Source organism: Stigmatopora argus, chromosome 2 (assembly GCF_051989625.1).
Source record: "Stigmatopora argus isolate UIUO_Sarg chromosome 2, RoL_Sarg_1.0, whole genome shotgun sequence".
Lineage (NCBI taxonomy): Eukaryota > Metazoa > Chordata > Actinopteri > Syngnathiformes > Syngnathidae > Stigmatopora > Stigmatopora argus.
In genome coordinates, this window is record NC_135388.1 from 19,257,396 (window position 1) to 19,275,770 (window position 18,375).

At 39.1% G+C, this 18,375-nt stretch overlaps 2 protein-coding genes across 5 annotated transcripts in view; one reads left to right on the forward strand and one right to left on the reverse strand.

Annotated features, from left to right (window-relative positions):
- The window catches only part of igdcc3 (immunoglobulin superfamily, DCC subclass, member 3), a 66,413-nt gene extending 65,811 nt beyond the window's left edge, over positions 1–602 (reverse strand). Inside the window, exon 1 of one of the 3 annotated variants that reach the window (XM_077594877.1) lies at positions 589–602. The gene's annotated coding sequence lies outside the window, so the exon portion shown is untranslated. The other 2 variants (XM_077594878.1, XM_077594875.1) reach the window with 2 other exon arrangements.
- Positions 603–1,460: 858 nt separating this feature from the next.
- ano5b (anoctamin 5b) overlaps positions 1,461–18,375 on the forward strand; it is a 28,561-nt gene continuing 11,646 nt past the window's right edge. Inside the window, exons 1-4 of one of the 2 annotated variants that reach the window (XM_077620237.1) lie at positions 1,461–1,792; positions 9,003–9,047; positions 15,256–15,320; positions 17,308–17,415. In XM_077620237.1, coding sequence (XP_077476363.1) covers positions 1,717–1,792; positions 9,003–9,047; positions 15,256–15,320; positions 17,308–17,415 — 294 coding nt within the window. In that variant the 5' untranslated portion in view covers positions 1,461–1,716. The remainder of the gene's footprint in view (positions 1,793–9,002; positions 9,048–15,255; positions 15,321–17,307; positions 17,416–18,375) is intronic. The other variant, XM_077620243.1, reaches the window with a different exon arrangement.

Below are 18,375 nucleotides of genomic sequence, written 5' to 3' on the forward strand. Positions count from 1 at the left end.
TCTCTGTCCCCCCCACTCGCCCTCTATGCCCCCCCTCTCTCTCTCTAACCCTTTCACCACACACACCCCATCCAATGCACGTGGACGCGTGGAACAATAGAGCTGAGTTCGTTCGCAAACATACCATAATACAGGGGTGGCCTATCCAGTATATTTTCAATATCCCCTCCTCTACCATACCTGAATCTAATGATCAACTCATCAGCAAGCTGTCCAGAAGCTTCGTACCGATCAGGATTATTTGATTCAGGTGTGTTGGTGGAGGAAGACATGGAAAACAGACTGGATAACTTAATATAAACCAAATGATTCGATGTCATTTAAAGCCTATTTTGGCGCAATATCTGCAGGTATTTTGGGCATTGGGCTCGCATGGACCGGTCATTATTGGCCAATTTGAATAATTAAAAAAACATTGTGTGTTTGTGTGCGTGTAAATCTATAAAAACAAATCAGTTTCTCATAATAAGAGCTTAAAGTATGAGATGACTCATAGTACTAGACCGAGATGGAGATGAAATAATTTGGAAACTACAACAAAAGACAAAATATTGACTATAGCAGTGGGTTGGTTTGGCATGAGCAAACCTCAGAAAAACAAGGCTTTCTTCCATCGCTGGAACAAAGCGGTACCTGTGAAACAGTACTATATCTCCCTCTAGCGGCTGGTAACAAAACAGAGCCGCACAATGTAATACACTTCCTACACGTGCTGGCCTACAACCGTGCATCATCATTGTTTATCCTGTGAGGGTTTGTTTTTCTGTCTCTCCGTCTATGTGTCTGTTTCTCTCCCACTCTCTTTATTTTTAATTGAGTTTAAAAACAAATTGGACGGCCCGGTGGAGGGAGTGGTTAGAGCTTTTGGTCTAATCCAGGTCTGTCCACCTGTGTGGCGTTTGCATGTTCTCCCCGGGCCTGCGTGGGTTTTCCCCGGGTACTCTGGTTTCCTCCCACATTCCAAAGACATGCATGGTAGGCTGATTGGACACTCTAAATTGCCCTTAGGTACGAGTGTGTGGAGCTGGGATAGGCTCCACCGCCCGCCACCCTTGTGAGGATTAAGTGGTTCAGAAAATAAATGGATGAAAAGGGCAAGCGCGTCATAAAATGGACGAGTGATTCCCGCAAAATCATATGACGCACTACCTGAGAAAACCACAAGGTGTCAATGTTGTCTATAAGGCAAGTGCACGTCATAATGTGGACGAGTATCATTCCTGCAAGATAATATAACGCACTATCTAAGAAAACCACAAGATGTCACTGTTGTCTTCAAATCACCGTTCTTTAGACGGCGCCTCGTGCTTTAAATGGTTTCTTTCAAAAAGGAGACGTTGCTCACGTATTTAATTATGTACCACAGTCATTTTATATTTAAGATCTGATTCCGATCGGTGATTTACAGTCAGATCCAATCTATCGCCCAGACGCGCTTCCATAAAGGTACCGACCATGAGCCGATGGAAAGGCTGTAGCCACTCCCATTTTTTATGACTACCTGCATTACTGAGGCAGCGTCTGGGAGCGAAGAGGGAACCCTCGACACCACGTTGTACTGCTTTCCAGTCGCCAAGAAAACGCTTCCTTCTTTCATTTATTGACGACTTGCGTACATGGTGGAGGTTTGGTCTAGCCGACAGTGCCACAGTGGCATCAGGGGTCGGTGCCTTTTCCTCGTCACAGACCTTCTGACTGAGCACACGGCTGGCCGCAATGAGGAGAATAACGGGAAAGGGCAAGGATGAAACTTTGATAGAGCTGCAAAACGCCGGAGACGCGCACACCGAAGGTAGGCCTAATTGTTTGGGAATCAATGATTTTTATTTCAATCGTCTGGGTTTATTTATTTATGTATTTTACTGATGTATGTCACTGCCTGCTTAACATGGAAGTAATTATATATACCGTAAAGCAGCGTCGACGACGTAAGCTTTTTGAAAAACCATCGTCCAAAAACATTTCGTGGTGATTTTAAACTTGCAATTATTTTGTAGTCGTTTCTGTGCAGACGTGTCGTTTACCACGTGTACTTTGGGCTTTCTTTGAACAGAGGGGACTCTTGATTACATTATCCTAAGTCGGAAAAAAATGTGTTGGATTAGTTCTGTTTCTATTTTTATTGCTGGCTCAATGTGTGTGTGTGTGTGTGTGTGTGTGTCTGTTTGTGTGTGTGTGTGTGTCTGTTTGTGTGTGTGTGTGTGTCTGTTTGTGTGTGTGTGTCTGTTTGTGTGTGTGTGTCTGTTTGTGTATTTGTGTGTGTCTGTTTGTGTATTTGTGTGTGTCTGTTTGTGTATTTGTGTGTGTGTGTCTGTTTGTGTATTTGTGTGTGTGTGTCTGTTTGTGTATTTGTGTGTGTGTGTCTGTTTGTGTATTTGTGTGTGTGTGTCTGTTTGTGTTTGTGTGTGTGTCTGTTTGTGTTTGTGTGTGTGTCTGTTTGTGTTTGTGTGTGTGTCTGTTTGTGTTTGTGTGTGTGTGTGTCTGTTTGTGTTTGTGTGTGTGTGTGTCTGTTTGTGTTTGTGTGTGTGTGTGTCTGTTTGTGTTTGTGTGTGTGTGTGTGTGTGTCTGTTTGTGTGTGTGTGTGTGTGTGTGTGTCTGTTTGTGTGTGTGTGTGTGTGTGTGTCTGTTTGTGTGTGTGTGTGTGTGTGTGTCTGTTTGTGTGTGTGTGTGTGTGTGTCTGTTTGTGTGTCTGTTTGTGTGTGTGTGTGTGTCTGTTTGTGTGTCTGTTTGTGTGTGTGTGTGTGTCTGTTTGTGTGTGTGTGTGTGTCTGTTTGTGTGTGTGTGTGTGTCTGTTTGTGTGTGTGTGTGTGTGTCTGTTTGTGTGTGTGTGTGTGTGTGTCTGTTTGTGTGTGTGTGTGTGTGTCTGTTTGTGTGTGTGTGTGTGTGTCTGTTTGTGTGTGTGTGTGTGTCATTTCAAAACAAGCAGTGGGGTCACCCTGGGAGGTAATCAAATAAAAGGGGGAAAAAAACTAAAACAATGTATTACAGTTCAAATTTGTAGATCATAAAGTAGGTAAAAGCAGAGAAAAGCTCATTATCGCATTATTAAATTCTATCTTTAATGCGATATCTTCATTTTATGTCAGGAATCAGCATCTCATTTTCTGAACTGCTTTATCCTCGGGTTGCTGGGGGTGCTTGAGCCTATCCCAGCTGACTATGGGCCAGAGGCGGGGGACACCCTGAATTGGTGGCCAGCCAATCGCTGGGCACAAGGAGACTGATAGGTTCACCAAAAGGCATTCCCAAATGCCCGCACAAATAAAGAGAAAAGACGTTCGTTCTGGCGTCACACGCTTCTTTTCTTGTTTATTAACTTCAAGGATCCGAGTTACAATGGACCTCTCAACTCTCAACTCAAGGGAGGGGTGGGAAACAGAAGTGGGACGTCAGTATAGTCAAAACAAATGAAGGTTTGAAAGTCATCTGCAGCTCAAGGTGTTCTGAATCCTCTTTGTTTAGTTCACTCCAAGTAGTCCAAGGTCTAAGACATTTTGGTGTTTAGTCTACCTAAAGTTCTCAGGAGCAAAGCATTTACCTCGTTGCAAGCAACCATATAATAATAATATGAAACTAAGTTTAATAGTAAAGCAAAGCATTCTTCATTGCAAGCAAATATATAATAATGTAAAACTAATAATCCTAACAGAGACAAACGACCATTCATGCTCCGTGTCCAATCAGCCCACCATGCATGTTTTTGGAATGTGGGAGGAAACTAGAGTACCCGGAGAAAATCCACAAAGACGGACCAACCTGGATTTGAGCCCAGGTTCCCCACTGTGAGGGTGACGCGCTAACCACTCACGCCGCAGGGCCACCCAGGAATCAGTATATCTTGACCAAACCTCAAACCTTCAGTGGTTGTAAACAGTAGAGTCCATTAGAGAGATTTCATCTTCACGGTCAGATGTTTCATTGCTGAAAATGAATTGCTTTGCCATTATTTGTGACCCAACAGCACTTTTAAAGTTTGTTGTTTTCTTGTAGGTCTTACCACTGCCATTATGCCTCAGCATTTACAAATAAAAAAATAAAATAATACATTAAGCTAATACACATTAAACCGGTATGGCCATAAGAGCTGAAACATATATTGTTTATAAAGTCTAAAATATTTTTACAACAAATGACTCCACCCATTAGGCACAAATAAAATGTTGTTCGATCATGAATGGTTTATCTTCTCACCAGCATTTTAAATTATTGTATCCACAGTACATGTAAGATAATGTGTGTGATGATTAGAAAAGTTTTTTTGCCTTATGATGAAACTTCATTAACATGAGTAAAAAAAAAAAATTACTGGTTACAACAATTACATGCTGATGGGGTCTTTTTTTGGTGTGATAGATGTCTCAATTAAACTATTCCAAATGTCCATTTAGAATTGTTTTGTCAGATCACTTGGTGAGAATAGGTCAGCCCCCAACCTCAAAGCATTAGACTACTGCATGTTAGATATATAAAATGAATAAATACCACATCAAATAAAAGTCAAAAGAAACTTATATGTTAACCTTGTTATATTCAAATTGTATTTTTTTTTTACACCCAAAAACTTGAGCTGCCCAAGGCAAGCCTTTGCTGTTATTGTTATCTTTTATTCAACACAAAAGGTTATTTTAGTTGTAACGTTTTAACCCCGTGAGCAAATATGTTTCATATTTTTAGTGAACGTATCCAGAATAGCAGACTCATGCAAAATTTTCAGATCAAACTGCAACAAACATAGGCTTTTAGTTGTTATCCTGTTCTAAATTACATATACTGATGAGAGTTTAATAAAGAACTGTCTGTCTACAGTGTGTCTGCTGGGCCTTGATAGACTGAAGTTGTTGTGCATTGACTGCTGAGGTTCTTATCAGCATAAACCTACTGTCATGTGAGAAAGGGGAGGAAGAAGTCTGTCGTCGCTTTCTTCTGTCTCTGTTGTGGCTATGGTACCTTGGTCACAGCTGCCCAAACAGACTCCACTTTTTTTTTGCATTTAATTTTCCCCCCATTTTATTAATCGCCACTGCTTTTTACCTGTTTGGGTTTAGGTTCCCCTTCCTTTCCCTTCCTCTGCTTTTTGAAAAAATCGACTGTCGCTGTATCTCCTACAATTTCTTTCTCTTCTATCTAAAAGAGTAACAGCCTCTCCATTTCGTCATTCAGTGACGACTTCTTTTTAGAAATCACAGAGAGACCATGATAAGGAGTTGTCGTCGTCCTCAAACGGCAATTGAATATTGTTGTTTTTTGTAAGTGTTTTGTTAATGGGAGGCCAGCAGAGTATAGGGCAGGGGTGGGCAAACTTTTTGACTTGCGGGCCAGAATGGATACTAAAATTTGACAGAGGGGCCGGGCCAGGAGCATTTGGACACGCAATGGAATTTTTCAAACCTGGGGATTGAAATGTAAGAAAAAAGACACAATTGAAGGTGAAAATTTATTTTCAAATTTACTTTCAACATTAAAAACATATTATTATTCAATGAAAGAAAGCAGTCTTTAAATTGAGAGTGATGACCAGCATGTTAATTAAGATACTGTACTGCTGCTGTGCTTACATGTGTAAATTGCTATTTTAAACACAGTAGAGAAACTCACATTTCAGTGGGAACTGTGTTGTTGTTCTCCCTTTTTTGCCAGTGCATCAAAATCTGGAGTTAGTTTCGTGGTGACAATTCTCAAAATAGATCTGAGGTGTTGGTCAGTTAAACGGGATCTGTGACTGGCTTTATTAAAGTTCATGACGCTGAAAGTCTGCTCACACATGTAAGTCGAGCCAAACAATGCCAGCATCTTCTGTGCTGTCCTCTCAATGACCGCAGACACCTTTTCATATAAGTCCTCTCCTCGCGTTTTCCCCTTCAGCGATTCCATGCTCAAAAGTTCCTCCGTTATCTCAAAACTGTCATTTATCCCTCGGATAAAAATTAGGAGCTGAGCAGTGTCTTTAATGTTGTTGCTTTCATCCAGTGCTAGTGAATATAAATTAAAGGACTCCGCCTTTTTGTTTAACTCGCTGACTAAATCTACACTCCAACAAAGGTATAGACTAGTCTGTCATCTATCGGGGAACGAGGGTATTGCAGGGGAAAGGGAAATGAATGAGGTCATTGATTTTTACTATAATTTGGAAACGTCGACCGGCCGGATTAAAAAGCCTAACGGGCCGTATATGGCCCGCGAGCCGTAGTTTGCCCATGTCTGGTATAGGGGGATGGTCAAGCAGAACATAACGCTACCACGACAATTTCAAAATAAATTAACGGATAAAGAAAATGTATTTACCATGTATTTGGGGATTTCATAACTTGGATTTTATTTTCACATATTTGAATAGTAATTTGCCCATCATAAGGTTTTATAGCCTCAAAATTTTGTATGCAGAATCTTTTATAATTAGAGGTACCACGGAATTTGATATGATACTCAAGTTAGGAAACAGAGTCCAAGCATAATTACCAGATGGCGGGGTAAAGATCGATTTGGATGGATTTTAAATTGATAAGAGAATCGTGCATTGTCATAATATCGCGACATATCACAGAATCAATTTTTTTAAGACACCTTAAAAACCCACCATCTGGAAAACAGTTTACCTCGTGAACAAAATTGCAATTATAAAAAATTACACAGATAACACACTTCAACAAGGTAACGGGTATTTCGACTTATCTTGTGCATGAAAAAGTTCAACATATTGGAAAACGACTTAAGGCCCTTTTTAAGGTGAATTTCTGTCTGATTTTTTTTTACACACACTGAGACTGAAGCAGTGCCCTAATATTTTTTGTCTGCTGGCCTAAACACCCTCATCAATGGAAAACCCAGCATCTCTTGGGAAATGTTTTCCTTTAATAGGTCTAAATTCCTGGGTCTCATGAAATGTTATTCCTTTTATTGTTCACAATACCTTGTATTGATTTTGTGTGTATATATGTGTGGGGTCGGGTGCTTCAAATCTGATCTCACTGTTCTATGTACATCCAGATGAAGTAATACCCTTTTAGAAACAGAGACAGAGTTGCTATGGAAACTAAGCCTGTAATTTTATTACCCCTGTGGTAGAGGCACGGCACTAAATAACTCTGAAAATACCATCTCTTACTTGTCAGTCCCTCTATCCGAACAGAATAATTTTTTTGTGTGATGAAGAAAATACTCACTCAAAAAGTCATCTGGTCCATGGTGAAACCTTGGTCTTTCTATTCCACATTTTGTGTGAGATAGCAAACAAATACTTAGCTGCTTGGTGATGATGTTTAATGGATAACTGGGTTAAATTTATCTGAATGCAGCTTCATTGGGTAAAAACACTCTAATATGATTATAATACAGTCTAATCTGCACCAGACAGGCCTCCTTGGAAACAGTTGTAGGGCTCACACACCATGTCCTCAACCATTAATGACGTGCTTTTCAATTCTTGGATGTTGTGTCTTTCAAAGATAAGGGAGTTTCTTCTCTTTCTTGAAAATGACAACTTGGATGAGGGATTTATGCACATGTCAAGGAAACCTGAATGATGAAGGAAGTTGTACTTGTATGCGAACACTGTGAACAAAGTTGTAATTTACTGGAGCTCTGCTTGATAAAACATATTAACCCCTAAAATCCCAAACCACTAAATAATGGACAGCAAATTAAAAGAAAAGGCACAATTTTAAATATAATTGTTCATAAAATTCTGTCATATCTATATTATACATCAGGTTTTTTTCTCGAGAAAACAATATCACCATGCTCAAACTGTATGTGTCAAATATGATACGTTTGGTCATTTAGGGTTAAACCATATTTTTTGCCATATTTTATGTCAAAGGCTTCAATGAAAATGGTTTGGTAATCTTTCTATAGTGTTGGCATCTATGGGAGCCACTTTTTTCATTACTGAAAACAGGTTCCACAGACCTGAACACTTTAATTTTAAACCTAATCATTTGGATCAATGTTATGATTTATATGCCTCCTACCCTGTTACAATTGATTCATATAAACTTCCATACTAACCTTCTCACATGTTCTATAAAGTAACATTTGAAATTTCTGCACATCGTCATCTCTACTTTTGACTTAGGAGGAAGTTAAATCTGTTGCAAATCAGTATTACTTCTGTTTTGTTATGACGCACTGCCCAGTAGTGGTTGTGGAAATTCAAACATTATTCTTGTCTAAAAATAAAGTCCTTAAATAATTAATTGGTGTGTTAAACACAATTCATAGAGGAATATATGGTTGCAGGCCTGATGACAATGTACTTATCTTTACAGATGCTATAGAATTGATACTAAGATTCTGTATTAACTCACATTCCTGGCACTGGTAAATGTGTGTTCAAAGGCATCCATGTTTTCTCTGCAGGCTGGTGTAGGAGGCCAAATTTAAGATTATGGATTTTTTTATTTTATGGCCAAAGTGCTTAACATAAGACTGTCACAGTACTGCAGTCTTTCAATTAAGAACATACAATGTTATTTAAATCTTATGTGATGAAGTTTATCTTGGTTAGTATGTTTCCTCATAATTTTGGTATTTGGGATTATATTCTGGTCTGTGGCCCTATTTTGTGAAATTAGCATTTTACTTGTGCCCGTGTACAGTTTTTCTTCTACACATACAAAACATATACATGCATGGTAGGTTGATTGAACACTACAAACTGTGTAATTGTGAAGGTTCTTTGTCTACAAAGGACATACCATGTTATTGGTCTCTAACTAGTTAAGGCCAACTAAAACCCAGCCTGCTGCCCCTAGTCCGCTGGGATGGGCGCTAGCACTCTTGAAGATGAATTACTGAAAAAATAAACTCTACAAACGTCTTGATGCAATTACAATAGAAGTTAAAATTGTTAATTTGTTTCTTTTAATTGTCCAAATTTAGTATCTGAGGCACTATTGCAAGTCAGATCGCTATACTGATGTCCACCAGCAATTTAAAACCATCTTGTTTCCTTTTTTCTGATGACATAAAAAAGACATTCTAATGTTTATATCTGCTCCTTGAAGATGATCCTGCCGTGCTGACTGCATTCACGATCAACCTGCACAAAGGTACGGGCAGATCCGAGGCTAAATGTGATGCCTGTCTGTCCGTCCTTTCATTAAGTTCCTTCTCTTTTCTCATTTCATATTCTTGCTCCCATAACGCTAAGTAGTGTAGCATAGCTTGGCTTCTGTTTGGCTGTTGATTCTCCACTGGTATGTGTGCCTATCGCACCCAGGAGTGTCTTTGCCTGTTTGCTGTTTCAGCCTTCATGTTGACCCTCAAGTGCAGGTTGTACAGTGTGTTGTGTTCATGGGTAAAGTGGCTGATCTGCACTGATGCATGCACCGTAGTCAGGCATGCTAACATGAACAATGAGCTGATCTAAGTTTTTCAAACATAAAAAGATTTCTTAGTGTTTACAGTAACAAATGTGGTTACATGCACATTGATGTTTTTTTGTTTTTGTTTTAATCCATTTCCAACATTTATTGACATTTTTTTGTCCAGGACAACATATTTTTTTCCATATTCACAGAAAGGGGGATAACTTGATCTGGATACAAGCCAATGATTGTGAGGAGTTGCATCTTTATTACCATAAAGTAATATATACACTAAATAATATTACTCCTTCACGCTCAAATAGGCAGAGCCTACTGTACAGAACCAAGCATACAAAACCATTTTGGTTTTTAGTAAGTAGAGTTTCATTTTATATAGAAATGCCCTAATCCATTCCAAGAGCCTCAATACTACCCCTTATAACCTTTACAAATGATAAAAGTATACCAATTTTGTATGAAATAAGTATGACAGACAAAGAAAAACCGAAAACAAAAACATTATTTATTGAGCAATTAAACCAATTAAAATTAATGAGACATGCAAAGACAAAAGTTGGTGAGGAAGGAGGAGGTAGATGTTTGGCAGCTTTGAAAATAAATACTCTCACCCACGTTAACATAAAACGTAACCACTTAAACTTGTAACATTTTGTGAAATATCGAGCCAACCTTTGATGACTTTTCATAATTTTCCAAAAATGAGCAGGATGGATGCCATCAAACTGGGCGATAGCACGACTTATGAATACTTTGAAACAGAGCCTGCTTCTTCTTTTCACCCCCGCCAGAAATAACTTCCTTGCAGTTTCGTGCATGTCAACTTTTTATGCGCATATAAGCCATACCCTCGATTCAGTCATTATTTTTTTGTCCGACAAAAGCAGCTTATTTGCGAGTAAATACGGTATTTAGTTTTGCTTACGACAAATCAAGGTTGTTTTGTTGCCAGTAGCTAAAGTATGTGCTGCATTTTTAACTACACCTAAGGGAGAGTAATATATGTGGTGTGTTTGCCTCTGTTTAAAATTTACTTCAGACTAGCTAACAGCCTTTATAAATGTTTTACCTTGAGGGAATTCCATTATTTCTCCACATCATTCTTTATTTTGAAGTCAGAAGGAGAGTAAGCACTCAGGCTGTAAAAAAAGTTTTTTTTTTTCTGAGAAGAGCTTTAGAAGAAAAATAATAAATAAATAAATTGTATTGCAGCGCTGGAACCTATCCCAGCTGACTTTGAGCCAGAGGTAGGGGACATCCTGAATTGGTGGCCAACCAATCGCAGGGCACAAGAAGACAAACAATCATTCACGCTCACACTCATACCGCAGGGCAATTTAGAGTGTCCAATCAGCCTACCATGGATGTCTTTGGAACGTGGGAGGAAACCGGAGTACCCGGAGAAAACCCACACAGGCTCAGGAACATGCAAACTCTACATAGGTGGACCAACCTGGATCTGAACCCAGGTCTTCCACTGTGAGGCTGAAGCCCTAACCACTCAGCCACCGGGCCGACCTTTGAGGGCACTAATAATATTTAATTTGACTGTGAAATGCTTTTATAGGTCAAACAATTGTAACTCAAAATATTGTATTTTTTGGACTACAAATTGGTACTTTTCCCCTCCATTCTGAACTCTACAGTGTATCTGAATAAATAATGGATTCTTGTAAAAATGGTGGGTGTGCTTATTTATAGTTTGTGGTGATTTATCAGTGAAAGTGAATCCTTTATTGTCCAAAAATTACAGATAATACAAAAGCATACCTGTCAACATCTGCCGATAACTGCCCTTATAAATGATTATTGATTCCCCTTACAAACCCCCAAAAAACCTTACAAACACCGTACGACTCGTACGTGTTTGTAAGGTTTTTTGGGGGTTTGTAAGGGGAATCAATAATCATTTATAAGGGCAGTTATCGGCAGAGGTTGACAGGTATGCAAAAGTACAAAGTTCAAACAGACATGAAAACGTAATGTGTGTTAAAGACAAAACTAAATTGTCATACGCCAGCTAGGTAGTCTTTATAAATGTCTGATGTTTTTTGCAATAATTCATTCATTAAGGAGCATGTACTAATGATGTTATTTCACAAAATTCGTTCAGAGAGGAAGCATGTACTGTTGAAATAGTTTATTTAGTTTCATTTTCCATAATGCAAGATGTTCTGCAGTCAAAATCTGAGTACACTGGAAAGTAATTATATATTTTAAAAAATCAATAAATTGAATAATAGACGAATGGTATATTTCAGAAGTTTAAAGAGTACATTTTTTTTATTAAACAAGTAAAATTATACATGTTTCTACAGTATCTGTTACATATACATTGGTAGCATGTCAGGAAAAAATGATTAGTAAGTATTTCAGGCCACATTCTAAACCACTGCGCCTGAGCGTTTCAGCCTAAAATACGACCAGTGTACTCCTTGCTCACACGGCTGGTGCATGTGACAATTTTGTGGACGAATGGTGCGTTTTTACTACGAGGCCAAAGAGGAGATCTATTTTTAGGTGTATGGTAGACTCCTAGTCTTCTGAATGAGATGCGGATAGAGAGAAACTATGCAATACACCGTGTGACCTGTGTGAGGGTGTATCATGTGCCTGGGAGATCATTTCATTTGAACTTTGTGTGATCAGCATGTACTAATGAATAATTGATATTAGCATCTTCAAAATAGTTTTAAAATAATCTTACTGGCCATAAAACACTTGATAGGAGGGGTGCTGTAGTCAGAAAAAGAAATGTGTGATTGGGGGAAAAGCAGTCGCCTAGTGCTAATTTTAACTGTGCAGAGCTCCCTGGTCAATTTGAAGTGATCTTTTAATGCAAGGTGAGGCTTTCAACATTAAGACACTGTAGCAAACATAACATCATTTTAATGATGGTTTAATCCCAGTTGTACTGAAGCAAAAATAACTACATAGTAAAAGAAAAGAAAACATGATGAAAAGATCCACATTTTTTAATTCTCTTCAACTCAGAGCAAGATATCCATCTTTTCTCAACACACGGTTAGCCTCAAATTGTTTTTTCGCAGTAAAACCAAGCACCGGAAAAAGCCTTATTCGTTGATATATTTGTTAAAGTCCAACAAATCAGCTGTCTAGTTTTGTTCCCGCAATTGAGAGCTATATCGTAGCAACTGTTAATATAGTTTCTTGTAAAATGCACCTAACCAACCCTGCTTAGCCTTAAATCGCTTATCAATCGAGGCACCAAGGGGCTTCACTTGACAACATTCATTCATTCATTATCCATACCCATTATACTCACAAGGGTTGTGGAGGTTGTTCAAGCCTATCCCAACTAATAGGCACTAGGCAGGGACACCCTTAATTTGTGGGTCCAATACCATGGGGCAATTTAGTGTTTCCAATCACACTACATGTGTTGGATAAGCTCCAGTACCCCTGCGAAATACATGGAAACTCCACACAGAAGGTTTCGAACCTGGGATTGAAGTCTCGATCTCAGAACTGTGAGGCCGACAACCTAACCACTCGCCCACCAGGCTACCTGTGGGAATCATTGATTCTCACAAAATTACACTTTGAAATTAGATTTTTTTAAATCGACCTTTTCAAGATATGTATGGCCTAGTCCGATATCCCTATTTTACTCAAGAAAAAAAAGAAAAACCTAATGTAACCAGTAGATGATAAATCATGTTTTTGTATTATAGTGGGCTACTACATCCTCAAGAGATACTTTGTTTAGAAATATTGCATGATGCTCTGTTACTAGCATTATCTCTAGTGTGCGCTCTTACACTTAACTCAAAGTGTTGTATAATGAAGCAGCTCTTTGTAGGTAGACACTGAATACACCAAAAGTGGTGACACTATGGGCCGCTAAACCAAATGGGATGAATATAAATTTTGTCAAGAAGCATGATGCTTGTTTGCCCATCAAAATTCAAAAGTAGAAGCCGCATAGTTCAAATTGAGATTAAAAAGTAGCTGGACATATTGAATCAATGTGGGTTCATTGACTCTTTTTCTCCACGTTGGTCTTTCATCATGAGACATCACAAGCTGTCTGTGCAAGTAGCTATGACCCACTGTTGGCCCTTTGCTTCTATTTACTCAACTTGAGTAACTGTTTACGTATCACGTGTGGGTTAAAAAAAAACGGAACAAAAACAAAAAAAACAGAAAGATGAAAAAACATCCAGTCAATTATTTTTTCTTTTTTTTTCTTGTTAATGGTTGTCCTCAGGGATTCTTCTGTTGTTGATGACGTGTATAGAATAATACATACGATCCCTCGTAGGATGATCTTGTAGGCCTTTTTTAATTGGCTCCCAATGCTGTCTAACATCTTTGCGCCCAATTAGAGGGTGCTCCCTGAAGAAAGCAGAGAATTGTCCTCATGGGCTGAGTTCACGTGGGACTTCTGGCACTGCTGTGATGCACACACTACGCTCAGCTCCTCCCCCTCTCTGTCCTCATGCACGTTCCGAGCTCCCCCACAGGAAGTGCTACGTTCCCACCATTCTGGGATAAAAGAGAATCAGGCAGCGTCTGCCACGCTGCCCTGCTGGAATGCAGTGTCGATGTATTACAGACAGACATGAGCATGTGGGCGGTATAGATCACAGCTTTTGTTTATATCAATCCTTCTTCCCCAAAGAAAGTCCAAGGTTTATTTGACCATATTTTTGTGTCAGAAATGTGCATGCAACCATATTAGTCATTCTTAAAGGAGATTTGACCTCAATTGAACACAACCGTTGATTCAAATAGACTGAAAAGGCAATCAAAGATCACAGGACTTACGATATTCGAATTGCAGTGAAAACCACAATGCTCAAATTGCCTAAGACAATGTAACATACCAAATTTAAATGGATGTTTTTCAAAAGGAATCAAGTTACATGGTGTATTCTTGTAAAATAGACAGATACTGTATAAAAAAAAGTGCAGTGCTCTAGGATTATTAGTGATAATTGCAGTGCAACAATTCCCAGCCAATGCTGGTTCTTGAAAAAATAAATAGAATTGATTAAATGTCTGATAAGATTTTGTAAGACTTCGGACAGAAGAGTTAAGGGTTTGGGGTGATTATATTCCTAATTTAAAAAGTAGCTAGGATCTATGGAAATGTACACAATTTATAATTGTAATATTGATAAATATTGCTGCAATATTGATTGATATTTTTGCAAAACGTGTTGTTTTGAATAACTATCTGTTCGGCAGAAGGCTGAAACACAAATGTGTCAAAAGACTGGAGTGCCATAATGAATAATGAGGTCATCATGATATTAATTACGCTATTCATTTTACATTTCAACTAGTAAATATAAATAATAATATGCTTTACTCTGTGTTCATTCCTTTTTTGAACCGCTTTATCCTCACAAGGGTTGCGGGGGATGCTGGAGCCTATCCTAGCTGACTTTCGGATACTTGGTGGGGTACACACCCTGAAACGGTGGCCAACCGATTGCAGGGCACGAGGAGACGGACAACCATTCACACTCATACTTACCTAGGGGCAATTTGGAGTGTCCAATCAGCCTACCATGCATGTTTTTGGAATGTGGGAGGAAACCAGAGTACCCGGAGGAAACCCACGCAGGGGATAACATGCAAAATCCACACAGGTGGACCGTCCTGGATTTGAACCCAGGATCCCAGAACTGTGAGGCCGACGCGCTAATCACTCAGCCGCCGGGCCTTGCTCTTTGTTAAGGTTGTCTGTTTTTCCACTGAACAAACATCTTGCAAGGTAGTATTCATGTTGATGGTATAGATTACAGTGGTTACAATGCATCGTAAAAATGGGCATCCATTTTTTAAATTTCATAATTCTGCCACAGCAAGAGCATGAGTTTTGATTTTAGAGTCATGAGAAAAGGTGTAAAATTCATCATTTTGGCTTGTGTTACAAAGGCTCTACCCATTTATCTTGCAGATGAAAATGGTGGAAATGATGTTAATTCACTATCAGAGAGAGCCACCCTCCCCGGACACACTGAGGTATGATACATCACATTTACTTTCTATTGGCTCCATTTTATTCCTACCTTTTGGGAATAAGTTAAAGATGATGGAGAATGCTAGCTGCTTAGGTTTCATGGCAGCATCTGAACACAATAAGGCATAAGAAGAAAAGCATTTAAGATTAGATTGTTCTTAGGACATTCTGCTTACAGCTTTTCAAGGAATCTACAGATTGAACCAACATGGTCTTGATCTGGAATCAACTCAGACACAAACCAATGTTGTCAAAAGTGCCAAAATGTGTTGACGAGCAGTATTAGGCATTGTGACATGGTGACATCATTTATCACATAATTTTGACAGCAAATGTTCTAGTTTATTTGGTGCCACTGTATTGCGAGAATACACAGACTATTAATGTGCTTGTGCAGCATATGCTTGGATGACCTTTTACTGACTATTTGCCCTCGTTGCTGAGTCACAAGACCCCACTTGTTCAAAGAGTCTTTGTTATTCCCTTACAAGAGGACACAGGAACTATTTATGATCTGGTGGGAGCGAACTGTGTATATATTCATCTTTACGACTATCCACTAATCGATGATTTAATCAGTGCAATTCTGTCACCACTTCTAATACTCTATAGCATAGGCACTATATTACGTAAATTGAAACTTCTAGTTGTAGCTTAACAACAAGGTGTGTAGGCGGATGTGGTCTCACTGGATTTTCATTCCACTTTAATATTTTATATCACATTTGCTGCAATAATTTGTTAAGCACTACACTAAAATCCAAATAGTAGTTTTTCTTGTTCTGCGATTGGCTGGCAACCAATTCAGGTTGTCACATGATTACTTCCAACAGCTGGCTGGGAGGCGGCTTGAATGGTTAGCACGTCGGTCTCACAGCTCTGGAGTCCTGGGTTCAAATCCAGGTCTGTCCAACTGTATGGAGTTGGCATGTTCTCCCCAGGCCTGCATGGGTGTTCTCTGAGTACTCCGGTTTCTTCTCACATTCCAAAAACATGGTAGGCTGATTGGACTTTCTAAAATTGCCCCTAGGTATGAGTGTGGGCGTGAATGGTTGTCCGTGTGCTCATGCCCTGCGATTGGCTGGCCACCGATTCAGGGTATCCCCCGCCTGTGGCCTGAAGTCAGCTGGGACAGGCTCCAGCACCCCCCGCTTTATCCCTAGTGAGGATAAAGCGGTTCCGAAAATGAATGAATGAATGAATGAATGAATGAATGAATGAATGACCTGACTGGGATGAGCTCCAGCACCCCTGCGATAATGAATGAATAATGAATGTAGAAAACTGAGGGTGCTGAAGCATATCCCAGCCTACGATCGGCACTAGGTGGAAGACACCCTGGATTGGTACCTAGCCAATCGCAGGGCATGAGGAAACGAACAACCATTCACACTCACACTCATACCGAGGGGCAATTTAGACTTTTCAACCAGCCTATCATGCACTATTTTGGGATGTGGGAGGAGAACCCAGAGAAATCCCATGAGAGAACATGCAGACTCCACACAGGTCCAGACCTACCTGGGATCAAATCTTCGTTCTCACAAATATGAGGCCGACGCGCAAACCACTCGCCCACCGGGCTGCCCTAGTGTACTTTAAGTTTTTTTTAAAAACATTTTTTGAATTAAATTACAGTTTTTGGGTACTTAAGATTTTGCCGGAATTAAAATAATTATAAATGGAGAAATGCCAAATTGATGTTTTATTCTAGTTAGTATATTTCTGCTTATAAATTGTGTGCAAATTTGCTCCCTATGAGTTCTAGGTGTTATTGTATATGATAATATGGAAGCAATTTGACTCTTTGTTAATATCACATGACAGATGGCCTTGTTGGTCCACCAATAATATTAGACTGCAATAATAAGACAACTGTGCTATCTAAATGGCTGATGTTTCTAAATTTAATTACATGGTCAAGGAAAATGCTTGCCATACAGAGGAAACCCTGACCAACATTTCCTTTTCCTATTAATTATCTCATAGACACAGAAACTGCAACCAAACAAAGACACAGTATTCTTCAGGGATGGAGTGCGAAGGATTGACTTTGTGTTGTCTTATGTGGATGACAAAGATGGAGAGAAGAAACAGGTAACAGAGGTCACTTTCACTGTCCTAGTAAATTAACCCGTAAAATACACAGCAGTAGAGCCTATTTTGCCCTGTGCTTTTCCCACAGAATTTATGGACTTTGGAGATATAATGAGATGTGCATTTTCACACAGATTATACTGCTTTTCCTATTGATATATTGAAAATAGAGACTTGACCACATCTGTGTAAAGTGGACAACAGGTTTCAGTGCAAAAGGGCTTTTGCAGAGATTTTGTGTATTAAACTGCACAATCGGGCTCTATTGCACCCCTTTCTACTGTGTGTAAAAAAAGAATAGAAAAGTGACAAGCTGCCTGTATTTGATTACTCATCATTTTGTTGTGACAGTGTGGTACTTTTAGCCTTATTACAAAATCCAGTGGAGGAACGTTTGACACCACATATAGGAAGTGATCATAGTACCCTCATTTTTATGAACACAAAACATTAATCTAAAATGCTTTACTTTCAGTTGTGAATGATACAAATGGTACTCATCTAAAAATATTAAAGGTCATGCGAATAAGTCAGTCACATGAAAACGCAGCAAGCAGCGATTATAAAAAAATAAAAAAGTAGGCACTTTACATAAAACACACAAATGAATGGCTTATCTTCACACCTTTTTCAAGACATTAAGTTGGAGACAATGTTTTCCCCAAAAAACTTTGCTTAGATTTTTTTTGCAGAGATTTAGTAGACAGACTTATTCCATGGTCTAATTTAGATTGCAGTGGGAATTGGCTCTATTGAATAGCCAGGGTTACTAATTGTAGCAACTTTTCTACTTTACTAGTCACTGCTCGGGGCCTGTGCCCAGCAAATGTTTTGTTTGCACTTGCACCACCCCCAACCTTGTGGTCAGAGTGCTGTCATGTGTAGATTACAGGAGTAGGCTTTGGCACTCTATCATTCCGAACCTCGTCTGGTTATTTAAAAGCATGTAAGAGCTGTAAA